Source organism: Symsagittifera roscoffensis, chromosome 1, assembly GCF_963678635.1.
Source record: "Symsagittifera roscoffensis chromosome 1, txSymRosc1.1, whole genome shotgun sequence".
NCBI lineage: Eukaryota > Metazoa > Xenacoelomorpha > Acoela > Convolutidae > Symsagittifera > Symsagittifera roscoffensis.
In genome coordinates this window covers 32,750,438-32,768,667 of record NC_087062.1, presented here as the reverse complement: position 1 = coordinate 32,768,667, position 18,230 = coordinate 32,750,438, and the positions used below count along the sequence as shown (strand labels likewise).

The following is an 18,230-nucleotide window of genomic DNA, read 5'->3' as shown; positions in this document are numbered from 1 at the left end:
AAACTTGGACTAAAGGCTACGAGTCTAGTCCTCACAAATTGTTAATTCTCACATTGTACCTGGGGTAACAAAAGTTTAACGGCGTGATTTATCTTTGTATCGTTTCGACACCATAAAGGTCACTTTTGATCTGTCATCCATATGGTTTATGGCAATTCTTGCTTCCAGCAGTGAATAACCCAATGCTTACCTAGCTAAATGCCAACTTGTTAATCGTGTTGACACAGTCAAACAATACTGTTGGCGGTAACTTAGTTGCAACATTCTGTTCATGATTTTGAAACTTGACTGGATGGTATTTTTACACTTAAGTGATCGTTCATTTTCAGATACTGTGCTAAATGCGTGCAATGCTGCAACAAACTAATCTCTAAAACTGAAGCTAAACTTTTATATATAGTCTTCTTATGGTCTCATGTTAACTTGTGACTCCATTACTCAAGCTGAGCATCGCATGCTCACTTTTGATGATTGATTTATCTACTTCTGCCTCGCTAAACTACAGAGACACACCTGCTGTTTGAAAGACTTGTGATTGGACAGTCTGTTGGATCGGAGCTGTCTTTGAAATTATTGACCCAATGAGTTGGGATTTGGAGCAGAATAAATTTTTCATTTCACTCAAGGTAAATTAGTTAAGACTGGGAATTGATTCTCCTCAGATTTGGGAGTTAGACGCCTTTGACATCCGAGAATCTTATTAATCAAAACCCATCCGCCCCCCTTGGCTGGGAATGTAGTGTGAGAATTAATTATTCTCATCATTGTGAACTTGACGCCTTTGTCATCCGAGATACTTATTAGCAAGACCCCTCCCCTCCCATCCACTGTTTTAAAAATAAGAATTGCTAAGATCAAAATTCGTATTTGCTTTGTGTGTCGTTCATTGTAGGGTTGAATACTCGTTACTAGGTATCATTAGGAAGAAATATCCGAAAGGATTTTTATTTTTCTGAGAGCTTTGATGTTTTGACACATTCATTTTGCTGTCAAAGGTAAAACTGTCAATTATTTTGACCGCGTTCCGGGTTATTTGAAATATCAAGGCTAATTAGAGAAACAAGACTGAAAATTTGGCATGATCCCCCGATGAATTTCAAGAACATCTTTTTTTTTCGTTAGCACATTTTGGGTCAAGCTTATTTAATGCATGGTCGAAGAAGTAAAATGCAATATTCGCTGAAAAAGAGCCTTTCATCATTATTGACGAGATACAAAAGATACAATTATAATAAGAACACCTCGGCGTGGGATGTTCATCGATTGACGCACATGGCAATCGTTGCCTCTGTTTAAAAAGGTGATATCATTAAGTTGGTTTATATAATTTGAAATTAGAAAACTAAAGATTGGGTTTCCTTACACTTGCGAGAGCAAGTATCTTGTAATCGGGAAGAAGATTTTTTTTCCTGTAAACAACTTTAACGCTTTTCTGATTGAAATTGATGCTGCTGTATTATCGATTCTTCGACATTCTAAGATTGAACTTTTATGACAACAATTTCATTAGTTTTTTTTTCGGATCAATTGGCGTCTAACCACTTGTTGTTGGCTCAGTGAACGCTCAGAAAATAGTAAAAGCTTGTTTAGTGATGGTGTTTGTGTTTCTCGTCAATTTTTTATAGCTTGAATTTTTCGCATTTCTGTAAAAAATTAGTTATTTCCTTAGTTATTTCCATCTCATGTCTGTTTGGTAGCTTGCAATGCTACGATTTTGTTGTATCGCAAGGGATGTATTTTTGTTGTATGGCCTCTGTGTAAAAGTCAGCAATAATTCTAAATATCATTTGTAAAAGGCAACAAAACGGATGAATCTACTGAGATATCGAGCCTCGATGTACTAGGTTCGACCTCCATCTTAATAAAATATTTATGATCTACAAAATCATCAGTTTCATGTTTCGGACTGAACGGCTAAATTAATAATCTGCAATAACTTATTGCTTGTGCCACTTTAGAAAAAGTTCTCGAGTTGCTACAAATCTGCGAGGAAAAACAAGTGTACAGTTTGTGTGCCACAGTCCTCGTCTGTTGCCGACATTAAATTGAACAGGAAATTTATCGGTAAGAGCTATTTACTCCTTGTTACTAATAGTTATGAATACGGATTCAAATCACCTTGAATTATTGGTATGCTGTGTTTTAGAGGCTCACATTGTAAAACCGTATCCGCGATTTCTCAAGTTAGTACTACTGGAATTGTTGCATGTAGTTTATGGTTGTAGATGATGGATCATCTTGTCTGATAGCAACTGTATTGACCGCCGACGTATTTTTCTGCGCTCATATTTGAGTTACAGTGTCTCTTCAGCTTTTTTTTCTTGTCCAGTGAGTTCGTGTCTGTGCGGAGTGACAAGCAGCTGGTGTTGAGGATAGAGGAAGGCCTCATCAGTCCAGTGTCTGGTTACGACTCCACAGACCCAGTGAAAGTGCTACACGAAGAGCTGTGCTACAATGAGGTTACAATTTCTCATTCAACACCAATCTTGAACTATTGCTCAGAAAAATGTCTTAAATATATATTTTTAAAAAGTACCCGTGAAGAAACAACTAAATTGCATTGAGTGTGATAGAATTATATTGCAATTTGTATTGATTTGTCATTTTTATTTTTTGGGTTGTTTTTGAAGGACTTTTTTGATTAACTATGTGAAAGCGCAAACCAATTTTTGTTCCGGCTTTCGAAGAAAGTAAGGAATATATATGCTCGGGTGGTTTTTTTTTATTAAGATCAATTCTCGAAAATATTCCCTCGGGGGATCGAGCCATGTTTCTTTGTGGTCCCAGAAGGGTTGCTCTCACCTCTAGACTATTCTGTCACATAGATATATATGGAACGCTCACTAGTAGACTAAAGTGAGATACGACGATAAGAGCGCTGTGATTTTTTGATGCTGAAAGTTTAAGGCGCATTATGACACTTGCGAAGCAAAGTGTTCTAGTGCGAATTTTCTTTTTTTCCAACCTTAGTCGCAATTATTGTTGCGACTTAAAGCAACAATATTTGCTGCATCGAATTGGCAATAAGATATTTTGTTGCTTATTTGATATTTTGTTGCACCTTTACAGCTTATGCATAACATCTGCTTTGACATTCGATTAGTTATAAGTTAACACAGTTGATGCATCAAGTGAACCGAAGAAAACTATTTGTTTCAAACAACATAACAATAATAAAATCTCGATTTCAGAAATTTTCTAATGCGTTTTTTGAAATGCATAATTTATACATAATGTTGCTTTATGATTTGCGATTTATTAAATCAAAATATTATCTGCTTGTATTTGATGCTACTTTTGCTGCATCGAATTGGCAATGTATTAGCATATGTAGCTGCGTTATTGGTAGCTACATTTAAAGTATTTTAAACATCCGTGGCTGAATGGTTAGTGCGTGAGACTCAAATTTGCTAGGTCGCAGATTTGGGTCAACCGTAATATCCCCCTCCCCCAAATTGATTTAGGGGGGGGGGGGGGGGGGGAGAAAGTATGGATTTTTCAGGAAATAGTTTGAGTATACCCTAGATTTACAAAAAGTTTAAGTTTATTCAGAGAATATTGATTAAAAATACGTTAGTTTAGGTTATTAACAGCATTCAAATGCAATCTGGAATCCCATATGGCAATTAAGACAATCAATGTTATGTGCGCGTTTGTTCGAAATGCATACATTATAATTAATTAATTTTCAAATTTAATACGTGGCTAGGGGTGAAATTCTACGGTTGGTCACGTAGGGGGGGGGGGAGAGATTGTACGGTTGATCCGCAGATTTTTGGAGTTTTTGCTAAGCTTCGAGGTTTTGTAAATTCGAGGCTTATTTCTACTTTTTCTTATGTCACTTGATAGAGCTGATTTTTGGTCGTGTTCTCGCATGTGTTAGCGAAGCGCAGCTTCGCCTCTGTGTTTATGCGTGGCCAATTATCCCGCACCACAAGATCGTTCCATATTCAATTGAGGCAGGCTAGTTGGGCTTATTAATTCCATGCACAATTCTAAATGTTCAGTTTAAAATTCAAAGTTTGTCAATATTTCATAAGTCAAAAACTGTTGGAGACCAGTTTATGGACAATCGGAACATTCAGGGCTTTACCCTGATACGCGCAGTCTTGTTTAATATCTAATCATTTCCTTGATTGTTAATCAAATTGGATTAAAAAGTTTTGCTTAGCTGATTGTAACAACCGGCTGAGAAAGAATGGCTGGGAAATGTATATTTCGCGAGTTTTTGAAATGCATAATTTATACTCAATTTGGTTTAATATATTCTTATTTATTACATGCAAAGTTAGTGGTTGCTTTCGTTTTATTACATTCCAAATTTTTACATGGATAATTTGTATCGAGTGTCTTTCAATTTTTCCGTTACAAAAAGTTTCCGATAGGAAAATTAGTACTTCATTTTTTTTTGGTTTCCGAGCAATTTGAATATTACTTAATTCATTTAAGAAAAAACCTATATCACTCTGGATAATAATGAAGGTGTTGTTACAGATTTAAAAATCAACTTCAACGCTCTTTTTCTGGTGTTGATTACTTTTTTGTTCTCAAATCGAATCATTGAATTTCTCAGTTTGACAACTAGTTTAGCAGAAGTATTTGAATCATTTGACACTCGGTTCATATAAAATCAAAATTAAATTATAAATTTGCCCAAATAGCGTAGAGATAATGCACATCCCTTCAAAGACCCAAAGACAGTTTCGTGGTTCGAATCAGGCAGGTTGCATATTTTTTTTGTTTTGTTTTGGCCTAAATTGTCTCGTTTATTTTATCGATTTAGTGGCGTAATCTGGAGCATTTTTAAAATAAAAGTATTTTGTCTAATTGTGTGTTTCTGGAGGGAAAAGGGCTGAGAAGTCCAGAATTTCAGAACTTCAGAGTTAAAAGTTTTTCTGGACAACTTTTTTTGTTTTCGGCTCAACTTGCGTTTTTTCAAAAGTTTTCGGTGTAACTGTCGCTCAATACATGTTTTCGAATACTTATTTAACGACGACTGTTCTGTTGCTGGTCGTGTTGTCCTCAAAATTAAATATAACTTGGAAAAAATGAAAATTTCGTGGAATTGTTTTTTTGACAGTGTTCACTTTGTTTTGCCTGTATTTAATTTAATTTAATTTGCCTGTTGTAGGTTTGTCAACTGAGCTTTTATGAATCATAAGAGTTACACAATGAGCAAATAGTACCTTACTTTTTAATATTCAGATTTTTTTTGAAAAACATGACGTGTATTGAAGTATATAGATGTTTTCGCCCTGTGTTTCTGGCCCATTTTTTGTATCACAAATGGTGCGAAGTTCTGCTTCGACTTTGTTTCCTAAGCTGTTTTGGATGAGTTTGGAAATGTTAATTGACTGCAATTGCTGTATTATTATACAAAAATGACTTCTGTATAATAGGGAAAGCATTGCTGAATAGCAGTACTTCAGCTGGTTATTTTAGTTTGGATATGATTTCAAATTGTTTTACGATTTGATCGCAAACACTGATTTTAATAAATTCAAAGTGACAGCCGAAACAACGTTTACAAGTAAAAAAAAAAGCTGAAATATTTGCAAACACATGTAATTCTTTTATAACAAATGTTCGATTCAAAATTAAGTTACTTAAATTTTTATTTCTTTGTGCTGGTATAATTGCTAAAAATAGTTTTGTGAAACATTGATACACTGGTTTTTGGTTGAATAACTTTACTTATATAAACTTAAGATCAGTTGAATTAAATCATTAAAGAAGCTCAAAATTTGTTGCTGAAAATTGCATGCCAAATTTGTATCTCTATAACTGTCCCCTCATTGCAAAATGGTGTGTCTTTTTAAGTGGGGAGGAATTCTGCGTATGCGTAACTGTTCAATTAATTCTTCATAGGGGTAGATACTCTTGTTTAGAAACCATAGGGGTAAATGAGCACGTAATCTTTAAATTTGTGAAAGGATTGTTTAGAACGATGGGTCTTATTACATATTCGTCATCGACAGACCCTTGGGGACGAAAGCATCTGATGGTAACTCTAATCATGACTCCAAAGAAAGTAGCGTCGCGTCATCAGACAACAGCGGGGTGCATTCTTTTTTCGATCGAAGCCAATTGAAGCACAGAAAGTCTATGCCTAGTAACCTGATGAGGCCTGATTTTGATTACTCGAGTTCAAGCAAGGCCGACGATGATGAAACTTCATCTGATTTGGGAAATTTCAAAAATGCCGAATGGTTGGTTTTTGTCTATGGACCTGTCTCATTCATGATGAACAACGTTTCGAACGTTTTATGTTTAAGGTACCGTAGACTTCTAACTTCAGACCGTTGTTACATGAAGGTTCGTGTTTTGTTTTCATTTTGTTTTCATAACAATTTTTTATTTGCAAAACAACTTGGTACATCAACGGCGAAGCTTTCATTTTGCCTCCTAGAAAATTCTTTGCAATTTGAAAGTTTTCAATTTTTTTTAAATGTCAATGAACGTTGAGAAGTCACTCAAATAAGTTGTGTGGACTCAGGGGCGGGTTTAAGGGATTCGACCCATTCACCAACCAAAGGTTCCCCTTCCCCCCCCCCCCCTTAGTATTATTGTACGAAATCGTTTTTGGCCAACCAGCGTTAAAACTTTTCTAAAGGTGCGTTGGGTGCACATATACTAATTTCAAATGGGAGCACGCGCCAATCATAAACGCAATTTTTTTTGGTCAAAATATTCTTAAAACGTCTTTTTGGCCGGTTTTTTTCACCAATTTGCTTGCGGCGCACAAATTTGCTTTGTCAAAATAGGGTTTTTAAAGTGTTCGGGAAGTGCTGGAAATTTTTTGAAAATCTGCCCCCTCGAGAAAATCCGAGATCCGCCTCAACGTGGATTGCTTTGTTTTGTGTTTAATTTAAGTAAAAAGTTCTCATTGGCATTTTTCCAACTTTATGTTGCTTAAGATGTTTCTATTGGTCCATTTTTCTCAATTTGAGTGAAATTGAGTGAAAAAAAATGTCTGTCACTAAATATTCTTGAAGTTCGAAAAGCTTTAACGCGATAGATTTTTTCTTCGAAATTAAGTCAAATATATTTTCTAGTTTTCTCGAGTTCATCTACACTTTCCAACTGTCTTTTGGCTAGGTTTTTTTCGTTTTAAATTGAAATTACAAAAAATTGGTAATTTCGTAAACAAGTTAAGTAAATCTCGTTAGTTTTATTTAATCCCATCTATTGTTTTATTTGAAGTGTCTGGCTGACTTGGAGGAGGAGGTGGACGTATTCAATAGTAGCTTTGTCTTTTTGGGAGAGAAAGACGATCTAATAAATGTCTCCAACCATATTAGGGTCATTTACGACAGAAGCACACAGGTTAGATCAAGTATCCATCTATCCATTATCCAATATTTTAGAATCCGTTGAAACCGTTCGAAATATAAACGGAAAACTTTAAAATGCCTCATAAATTGATTCCTGCAATGGCACAAAAAACATGCTGCTTACTGAGATATTTTCGTTTATTATTGTCGATCACCAAGAGTGAGGAGGAATTTTGATTTCGAGTGTATGTTTTTATCACGCGCAATCAGATCGAAGTAAGCATATATCTTATTCAAACCCTTTCAGTCACGGGTCAAGCTGCATTGAGATCAGGGGCAGATTCGGGGGCTTAGCCTTGCAAAAGATTCTCCCATGGTAGTAATTATGTCACGACTTCTGTTTTTAATTGAGAACACTAAAAGTTTTCTGAAGGCGAATCTTTGAGAAAAATTTGGCTGCAGTGCAGATAGTTTTGGCAAAACAGGCCCTTTATGGGAAATATAAGTTGAAATTCGACTTGACAAAATCCCTAATCCTCCCCTGGTTGAGATATCAGGAATATTACTCCCAGTATTGAGAAAAAAGTGTTCGGAATTTTCGCGTTTTAGGGCGAAAAGTGAAGAATGGAAAGTGAAGTAACAACAAGGATAACCGGTTACTGTGCAAGTAGCACAGAATGTTCCGACCAGTCTTAAAAAATTACAGCAAAATTATTTTCCCAATTAGTGTCGTTTTTTCGACTTGGTGTGGTAAAGGAATCTGAGCGAAAAAGTAAAGCTGAAGCATTTTCGTCAAGCATGTAAAATTTTTGAAGTTTTTGATTCCTAAGATGAGTGCTAGAAACTCCACAAACTAACTTTATTAGAGTAAAATTAAGTTTTCAAGACAAATTAAGCATAAATATGCTAATGTAAGCCTGCTCACTCGCTCGAAATTAGACGAAAAATCAAAAATTTCAAACCCGTTTTTCTCGACACCAGGAAAAAAATCTTGATGTCGTTCGAATCACAACTGAAAAGGCTTTAATATGATATATCACTCAATCCAGTCCGATAATTATTTGTGTTAGCTGATTTTGCGTGGAAAACGAAAAGAAGAAAAAAAACTAAAACACACTCGAATACAAAGTTCCTCCCAATTTTCAATGGTCAGAACAATAACTTATATAAAATTAGTTTATTTGTTCCTTTATGAAGCTATGTTTAATGTATGCAGTCTTGCAATAACTTATTTATGCTTAATTGAAGCCGCGAAATTTATCTTTATTTGAGTAAAGTCAGTTTTTGAATTTTTTAACGATTTTTTTTTTCTCGTTTTCCAATCGGCCTATTTTACTATGACTGTCGAAAATGTCCAAGTTCTTTTTTTTTCGTTCAGATCTATCGCACCACGCATAAAAAACGAAACTAATTTGAAAAAATATATATTGTATTTTTAAGACTATGGTCGGAACATTCTGTGCTACTTGCACTGTGACCGTCCATCCTTGTTGATTTTTAAATTTTTCTCAAAAATTGGTCGTGTGTGGAAAAACTTGTGTAGCACATGAGCAGTAACCGTTTACTGTTTATTAGTTTTTCGCTTAATTGGTTTTTTTTGCGTAAGACCAATAAACGATTCATAGCACCTGAATATAGGCGAAAGAAATTCAGAATTTTTTTCGACATTGCGGCAACTTTTTCGGAGCCGTAATATAATATCACTCTTGATCACCTGCGAGTTTTCTTTAAATTAGTCAAAGTTCGCTGGAAAAAACCTCATTGATTTGGCCAGATTAAGAAACAACTTAACTATAGAATAAAAATTACGATTGAAGAAATAATTTTATTTAGATTTAAATGATTGACGAAACATTTGAAAATTGTTGTGCTACTTACGCATCAAACAAGTAATCTATTTATTTTACAGGATTTTTTCCATGCCAAGTACTTGAGCACAGAGGAGGAAGAAACAGATCTGTGCGTGGCAATTGAAAGGTATCATTTACAAATTAGAATTTCTCGAAATTTTGGAATAAAACACTGGAAAATGTGAGATGCATCAAAAGTTTGAGTAGTCACAAAAGCGCGCAATGGTACAGTTTGGTGTGTTTCCAGCTGCATAGTTGAGGGCATTTCGGCACAGCTGTTGCGATGCATCAATGACCAATTCAGACAAGACATGAACAGACTAGCCCAGCTGTGTGGTCCATTCTCACTTCTGGAGAGCACAGCACTTCATATTGATCCACAGTTTGACTGCTCTCTGCAGCAATCGGTGAGTAATAATCTTTCAGTTGGCGCACTGATTTGAGCGAAATTATTGCAGAATAATATTGACAAACCTGAAAGCAGATTCTGTCTATAAAATCTGAATAAAATACTATACGTTTGATTGGTAAAATTTTGAAGTACTCAAAAATCAGAACGAAAGCAACAGCTAGCATGCAAAAAATTGTGCTGTGCTTGTTCAGTTTGTTTAAACTTTGTCAGACTGTTTAGGTCGAATGTCTCGGGCGCATTCGGCATTCTGTGACTCCCAACGATCTGCTTCACACTTTCCAAGAAACTCTTCAGGCTATCTCAGTGGATGTTAGGAACCACGCTTTGAAACGCGACCCTTTCGGCACCACAGCAGCGCCGAATGTTTCGGCGGACGAACTGGTACCATTAGTAGCTAAAACAGTAGCATTAACCGATTTGTTTGAACTTGAAAAATATCTACAACTTGTGCAGTATTTCCGATTCGCCTCAACGTCTGAAGAAGGCGAACTGAGCTATGCTTTGACTACTTTTGTTGCTGCGAAGCAATTGATTTTTGAATTGTTCCCAAATTTTCCGTTCAACTCGACAGACAACTTTGAAATTCGTGATCCAAAGCCGCCTAAAGTTACATCACGAAAATTCAAACGGCACTCATTGCATTTTCCGAATTTACCGAACCCTAAAGAAATTTCAAAAGAGTCAACAATTGATTCTCCGAGAAACTCTTCGTTATTTTCCATCGTAGAGCGAGATCCAAAAGCCGAAGACAAGTCACTTCAATTATACGAACCACCTAGGGTTAATGCTCAACCGAGTTGCAGGAGACCGAAGTCGGTTCTACTCATGCCTGACGCAATTGAAATCCCAGAATTCACTTTACTGTCTCAGAGAGGAAGGGGCAAAGGCATTGCAAAACAGTATACTCATACAGGTGTAGTAGGCACAACTGGAAGATCGGAAAAGGGATGTTGTCCCAGAGAAAGAGCAGATACTACCAAAGCTAGTCATACAAACGTAATGTTTGAGCAACTGCACAATGACCCGCTATTTATATCATCTTTGGACTGAAATGCATTCTCTCTCGGTCATTTTTTTTTAAATCTGACTGCTTTTATTTAATATTAGATCTTTACTTTTTGCGTTAGATTAAATTAATTTTTCAAGCAGTTCTTTTCAAAACTTAAACTTGTCAGTGCGTTATGTTCATTTAGTGTTCTGATCACTGAAGGCCAGAAAAGTTTTGTATGCAATTGTTTCTGTTTCCACGCAAAGTCATTTCCAATAAAGACATGTCGTAGGATGTCTGGTTGGGTTATATATCTTATCAAGTCCCTAATATCAATGATTCGCGTTGCAAGGAATTATCTCAAACTAAATTTGTTTGAAAATGGGGATGCATTTTGTCTTTGGGTTTAAGAAATGTTTTTAAGAGTCGGTGAACGTAGTTCAGGCTCTCAATTAGGTCGTGATGATTTTTTTGTTTTTTTTTTCAGGAAAAGTTGTAGAATGTGTTCTATTAACAAAAGAAGTGCATTCGTACTTATAAATGCACATATGAATGACCTGGGGTTCTATATGCACTTTTTTTTACTTCAATTCAAATTAATTTGCTGGAAGGTAGGCAAAATACACTCTCCAATTATAAAAGCTGAAATGGCGCGAATAAAAACAAATAGCGGAATAAAAACTTTTCCTGCTAATCCAAATTTGTCAAACTAGGTTATTTTATGGAAAAAGTCAATAATAAATCAAGAGTTTTAAGGCCATATATGTTTGAAACTCGAATGTTGAAATTCGCAAAGTTGATAAAGCTTTTTTTTTGTTTTTTTTTTGCGTTCCTAGACTCTTTTACAACTGTCTGTTGGCTGTTTACTTTTTTCGGCGAAAAATCAGGTACCACGAAAAACCATCGAACAAGCCGAGTGATATATCATACTAAAGTTCTTTCACTCGAGCTTCGAATGACATTAAAAAATTTTCAAAAAGAGTTCCCATGGTCTCGGTAAAAAAAACAGTTTTAAAATTTTTGTCTCATTTCCAGTAAATAAAGCGAGCTAGTTGGTATTCTAAGGATTTTTTAAATTTGAAAGTGCAACTTAGTTTTAGTCTAGGTCAAAAAATTCAACGCTTCGTTAAGCGTTTCCTTGGCAACGAAAATTTTTGAAAAAAAAAATAACTCAAAAAGTTTTTGCTTCATTTTTTATCTCATTTTTTGTTCTGCATTTTAAGCTAAGCGACGGAACTTCTACGCTGGTAGTTGTTTTCGTTAATTTGAACAATAAGCAGCTTTCGACGGATTATTTTTGTACCATCTGTATGAAAATGTTTTTCTTAGCTAACATTCAAGACGATTTTTTGCCTACTGTTCTTCCTATATCTATGGGATACACTGTTTACCAAATTTGTTTTCCAATCTCCTTTATGCCATTCTATTCTATCCTTCGACGAGAATTGCAAAGGGTAAACTGCAAAATATGGTAGGATAGAAAGGCCTACGCTATGTTGCACTTTACCCGTACGAATTGCTATCCTATATTTAAAGCAAGTAACACTTCGAAGAATGCGATATAGAATTTATACGAACAGATTGATAAATCTTCAATTCCCATCAAAAAAAACTGCCGCATGAAAAACAAATAAAAAAATTGTAAAACCTGCTTGTTCAAAGTCAAAATTGGTTGATGCTTGAAAGAACAAAATTTGAACCTGATTGTATCATCAAAATGTTTTGCGGCCATTTCTCAACTGTGCAAAAGTCAAGTACAATCGTATAGCTATAAGGTAGTAGAAAACGCATGTTTTCAAAATTGTGAGTTTAAACACCCCAGTTCCATGCCAAGGCAGTGCAGGGAAGGGTTTAGGGAGTTTTGAAAATGAGAGTTTAGACTATATCATGATTGAGGGTTAGGCACATGTCTCTCAACACGAGGGTCAAGCGTTAGAATCCCGCTTCGGTCACGGTTGGAGGGGTCCCAGTGTCATCCGCCTCCTCAAGGTGGGACCGGCTACGTCGAAATAGATGATATCCCCCCTCCCCCACGGTTGGTCCTGCACTGAGCAGGCCGGGGGCTAATAATAATAAAAAACTATATCATGATTCTGTATATTAGCCCTCTAACGTACCGGGAACTCGAAAAAAGTATCTTTCCAAGAAAAACTTTTGAATTTCAATTGAATTAACCGAATTCTGCGACGTCCATGGTTAAGAATTGCTCAATTGAGCTAGAAAAACTAATGAAACTACTATTGAGTTTGTTGCTTAAACTATATACAATCTTTGTGATTTTTTACAGTGATCACTCGATATCTTTTTTGACTGATGTTATTCTTTCCTTCACGGCCTCTAAGATTGTCATACCGCTATGTCCTCGAGGTATGAGCTGTTAATTATTGAATCCGTATGGTTAGGTAATGTCGAGCGTGATGTAATTTGTATATGTAACGTTCATTTACGCTCTGAACCGTAGTTCTCTTTAGACGCCGTTCTCGTCTTTGTTATCAAGGTCAATCGACCAGTACACATTAATGTTGTATAATATCAAAACATAAATGATATATAAATACATAAGAAGTTTTATATGGAGTTTTATCTATCCATGCCGGATGACATCCCCCCCCCCCCCTCGGGAAAATTTATAAAGTTTAATTGAGTTTTTAAGTCCCCGTAGGACTGTTCGGATTGGTTATTCATTTCTCCCATCTTGTTTTTCCGGTGTTGTTGTCAATGTTGTCATCTATCGTATCGTTCCGTGTTCTTCTTCGTTGTCCGTCTACTTGTACTTGCTTTGGTTCTTCTATGTCTTTCGTTTTAACGCAAAATATGTCGTCATTTTCCATCGTTTCATCTTCTGCCTCCGCTGGTGAAGTTAAGTCGATCACATCGTTTATAGCGCTTGTTTTGTGTTTCGGGCTAATAGCCAGTATAAATTGCACGCAAGCTTTTTATTCTGGAGTTTTTTCCGAAAATCCCATTCCCTGAATCAGAGATTTTAAGCTTGGCGAGTCTTGTCTTGTTTTTTCGGGTGGCGAATCAATTTCAAATTGTTTTGTCCCGGTTGCACTTGTGTCTTGTACTGCGTTGATTGGAATGGGGTTACCTATAGCTGTCGCTAATGTCGCCTGTCGGGTTCTTGTCGACTTTCTTGTTGCGGTTGCAGGCGGTGTTATTTTCTGGTTTTGTCGCTTTGGTGAAGGTGAAGTAGTTTCCTCCGATGTCGACGACGAATCATCTTCCTTCTCTGCGTTGTTTGTCTGTTCGATCTCCGTTTGGAGGCTCATCCCTCTTGGTCTTTGCATTTTTCTGATTCGTTTTCCTCCAGTTCGTTTTCCTAACGCCTTTTTTTCGTGGAACTGACTTTGCTTGTGCCCTGACTCTGTGCTGATTTTTCTTGCATTGTTAGTTTGACTGGGAGCCCCGTTGTGATGTCTTCCTTGAACAGGGGGTGTTGGGGAGCTTGCGGATCCTTTATGTCTAAAAGACGTAAGCATGGTCCTGTTGTCCGTGCGGATTTTTAAGCAACATAGTCGCTTAAACGAGAAGGTCTGCAAGGTCCGTAAATTACTGGGTTAGGAACAAATGCGGTACCGCTATTTCTTAGTAACCTCGGTTGTTTGCCAAAAGTTTGTACCCAAGCAGTGTGCGGTGTGTAGGTTAGAATTTTTCCATCTATGGTTTTATAATTTTGTTAAAATGTTTTTGGGTTTTTTTACTTTGGTTGCTAACCGAATGGTTTTTCGTGCCACTTGTTCTATGCGTTTTGCGACTGTTCGTTGCACTCCCTTATATCTTATGTTAAGTTTGTTCTTAGCTAGTTCTACAGGTTTTGAGTAAGGTTTTGAGTATGCACCTGTTTCCGGCTGTGTTGGTGAATGCCTGTTTGTGAGCGTTCTTGGTAGGGGTTTATGTGAGACTTTATGTGGTGTTTCCTTCTTTCGGATCTGAACCTCATCTTCTGACCATCGCTCGAGGTCAAGCATAACTTATGCTGGCAAAGGTGGCTTCGTAGGGTTCTTTCGATCTAAACATGCATGTTTTGCGCTCTCCCAAATTCAATTGTTAGGTGAGCTATTCGTGACTATGTTTGATAATGGAGTATTTGGTTTTCTACCAATGTGATTCAAAAGGGGAAATTTTATGTTGCACCGTGTGGTGTAATCCATAGTGTTTTTTTTATATCTGCGACGTCCAAGGCTAGTATATATGGTGTATTTGATTTGTCTATTTTCATTACCGCTAGTCTACGTTTAATTGTTTGGATCATCCGTTCAACAACCCCTATGGCTCTGTGATCATCTACGGGTGCGAAAAGTAGTTTTATGTTGTTCGACCTTCAGAAAATTTGAATTTTTTTCGCCCTGAATGTTTGAGCTTGATCGCACTTTATCTTTAATCTTCTCGGTACCCCGTTGTTAGAAATATATCTTTGCATGAACTTGATTGCAATATCTGCTGTTGTGTTTGATACAACTTTCGATGTCGGGAACTTTGACCACTTATCTATCGAAACCAAAATGTATGCATCCTTATTTAATTCATCCGGTAGGGGTCCCGCAAAGTCTAATTGAACTTCCTCAATAGGTTCGACTACCGGTTTCATTTGGAATGAAAGTTACTTTCCTAGGATGAGTTTTAAATTTTTACCTTGCTCTGTGCAATGTTTGCAGTTTTGTGCCATTTGCACAATTGAAGGATGGATGTGCGGGAACCAGACATGATGACTCAAATCCAACATGGCTGCCGATCGCGGGTGGGTTAGGTGAAGACTGTCAAGTACTGTCTGTCGTAGTTGTGAGGGATTTACGATTCTTTCATCGACGAGGAGGTAGTCCTCTCGGACATGTAGTCGGTTTCGGATGTTGAACCAATATTGTCCGTAAGAGGCTTTGATAGCGTCCCAGTCCCGCTTTTTTACAAAGTTTATTAGTGGACGCAGGTTTCTGTCTTTCTTGGTGGCTGCGGCAATGAATGGAATTCCCAGTACTTTCTGTAGTTTCCGACGAAATAGAGGCGTGTCCTCTTCGGTTTCGGTGGCTTTCTCAACTGTGGTCACTACAATGTCCATTATCTCAGTGTGGCTGGTCTCTAGCTGTGACGAAGTTGTCATCGTTGGGGGCTCCACAATGTGCGTTGTTTCCTCTTGCAAACATACGTTGGGGTCCACGCGGCTGACCCATATCTCCTGTTCCACTAAGGGATCGTCTCCTGTATTGTTGTTTGTTTGTGTCGCCGTAGTCGATTTAGTTGTTGAACTTTCCACCTCTGTGTTTGTCGTTGTTTTGTGGCTATGTTTGATTGAGCTGTGTCAGATTGTGGTTTAGTCGTTTGTGCACTGCATCTTTTCGTTACGGTTGATTTTGATGTTGGGCTGTTTCCAAAAATGATTTTTGGAAATTTTATATGTTTTGATCCTGTGATCAATTCTCTTGCGTCGGTCACTTGTGCGGTTGAAGTGGGTTGTGGCGATGATTTAGTATTCTTCATCTCCTCGGGAAAATTTATAAAGTTTAATTGAGTTTTTAAGTCCCCGTAGGACTGTTCGGATTGGTTATTCATTTCTCCCATCTTGTTTTTCCGGTGTTGTTGTCATCTATCGTTCCGTGTTCTTCTTCGTTGTTCGTCTACTTGTACTTGCTTTGGTTCTTCTATGTCTTTTGTTTTAATGCAAAATATGTCGTCATTTTCCATCGTTTCATCTTCTGCCTCCGCTGGTGAAGTTAAGTCGATCACATCGTTTATAGCGCTTGTTTTGTGTTTCGGGCTAATAGCCAGTATAAATTGCACGCAAGCTTTTTACTCTGGAGTTTTTTCCGAAAATCCCATTCCCTGAATCAGAGATTTTAAGCTTGGCGAGTCTTGTGTTGTTTTTTCGGGTGGCGAATCAATTTCAAATTGTTTTGTCCCGGTTGCACTTGTGTCTTGTACTGCGTTGATTGGAATGGGGTTACCTATAGCTGTCGCTAATGTCGCCTGTCGGGTTCTTGTCGACTTTCTTGTTGCGGTTGCAGGCGGTGTTATTTTCTGGTTTTGTCGCTTTGGTGAAGGTGAAGTAGTTTCCTCCGATGTCGACGACGAATCATCTTCCTTCTCTGCGTTGTTTGTCTGTTCGATCTCCGTTTGGAGGCTCATCCCTCTTGTTCTTTGCATTTTTCTGATTCGTTTTCCTCCAGTTGATTACTTTCCTAGGATGAGTTTTAAATTTTTACCTTGCTCTGTGCAATGTTTGCAGTTTTATGCCATTTGCACAATTGAAGGATGGATGTGCGGGAACCAGACATGATGACTCAAATCCAACATGGCTGCCGATCCCGGGTGGGTTAGGTGAAGACTGTCAAGTACTGTCTGTCGTAGTTGTGAGGGAATTACGATTCTTTCATCGACGAGGAGGTAGTCCTCTCGGACATGTAGTCGGTTTCGGATGTTGAACCAATATTGTCCGTAAGAGGCTTTGATAGCGTCCCAGTCCCGCTTTTTTACAAAGTTTATTAGTGGACGCAGGTTTCTGTCTTTCTTGGTGGTTGCGGCATTGAATGGAATTCCCAGTACTTTCTGTAGTTTCCGACGAAATAGAGGCGTGTCCTCTTCGGTTTCGGTGGCTTTCTCAACTGTGGCCACTACGGTGTCCATTATCTCAGCGTGGCTGGTCTCTAGTTGTGACGAAGTTGTCATCGTTGGGGGCTCCATAATGGGCGTTGTTTCCTCTTGCAAACATACGTTGGGGTCCACGCGGCTGACCCAGATCTCCTGTTCCACTAAGGGATCGTCTCCTGTATTGTTGTTTGTTTGTGTCGCCGTAGTCGATTTAGTTGTTGAACTTTCCACCTCTGTGTTTGTCGTTGTTTTGTGGCTATGTTTGATTGAGCTGTGTCAGATTGTGGTTTAGTCGTTTGTGCACTGCATCTTTTCGTTACGGTTGATTTTGATGTTGGGCTGTTTCCAAAAGATATTTTTGGAAATTTTATATGTTTCGATCATGTGATCAATTCTCTTGCGTCGGTCACTTGTGCGGTTGAAGTGGGTTGTGGCGATGATTTAGTTTTCTTCATCTGTTTGTCTTTGATTGGTGGTCGCTTGTGCCACCTCGGGTCGGAAAGGCTTTCTTCCCGATCGGATGTGTTTCTCCAGTCAACCGAAACTGTACAACCGCGTGGTTTCGTGGTTTTCAACTCTGTCGGAATGATTCCGTCTGCGAAGCTTTTCGTGTCTTTTTTGCTCATTGTTTTAAAGTTGATCGCGTTGATTAATGTCTTGTTGAATCTGAGATTTTCTGAATGCGAGAGTGTTGACTGATTTTGAGCAGAATGGAGTGTTGACTGATTTTGAGCAGAATTTGAGTTAGACTGAATTCTGTTCTTGGGTAGCAATTGACCACTGACGGAATGTTTGGAATGTTTAGTTGTTATTTGAGCGTTTGTTCTAGCATCTAATAACCCTTTATTTTACGCGCGCTTTTTGATCAGGTCACATGGTGCTGTGTTTTGATTGGGCAACTGGTTTAGAATGACATTGTCAATCATTTCTAAGTTGTTGGTGAATGTATTAATTGCCGCAAATACAAATTTCTCATCATACTCGCTGGCGAGTATTGGTAATCCAACCGGATTTGGTGACATATAGTCTATTAGGCCCATTTTACTCCCTGCGAGATGTTTAATATCAAAATGAAATGGTATTGATCTATCAATCCAGCGGGTTAGACGGCTTTGACTTGTCTT

The 18,230-nt window shown here is 37.6% G+C and overlaps 1 protein-coding gene across 1 annotated transcript; it reads left to right on the top strand.

The window, feature by feature from the left end:
• Window positions 1-240: 240 nt before the first annotated feature.
• LOC134842991 (uncharacterized) lies at window positions 241-10,674 on the top strand. The gene is made up of 10 exons (XM_063859572.1): window positions 241-626; window positions 1,959-2,064; window positions 2,147-2,183; window positions 2,330-2,459; window positions 5,944-6,209; window positions 6,276-6,315; window positions 7,204-7,326; window positions 9,184-9,251; window positions 9,372-9,531; window positions 9,756-10,674. The coding sequence occupies exons 1-10, from the start codon at window positions 582-584 to the stop codon at window positions 10,584-10,586; spliced, it is 1,806 nt and encodes a 601-aa protein (XP_063715642.1). The 5' UTR covers window positions 241-581; the 3' UTR covers window positions 10,587-10,674.
• The last annotated feature ends 7,556 nt before the right edge of the window (window positions 10,675-18,230 follow it).

Bases quoted from the DNA above. Each gene is read 5' to 3' on its own strand.
- LOC134842991 (XM_063859572.1), top strand. From the start codon at position 582: ATGAGTTGGGATTTGGAGCAGAATAAATTTTTCATTTCACTCAAG. The intron at 7,327-9,183 runs GTTAGATCAAGT...TTTATTTTACAG, and splicing joins TTTACGACAGAAGCACACAG to GATTTTTTCCATGCCAAGTA. The intron at 9,252-9,371 runs GTATCATTTACA...GTGTGTTTCCAG, and splicing joins CTGTGCGTGGCAATTGAAAG to CTGCATAGTTGAGGGCATTT.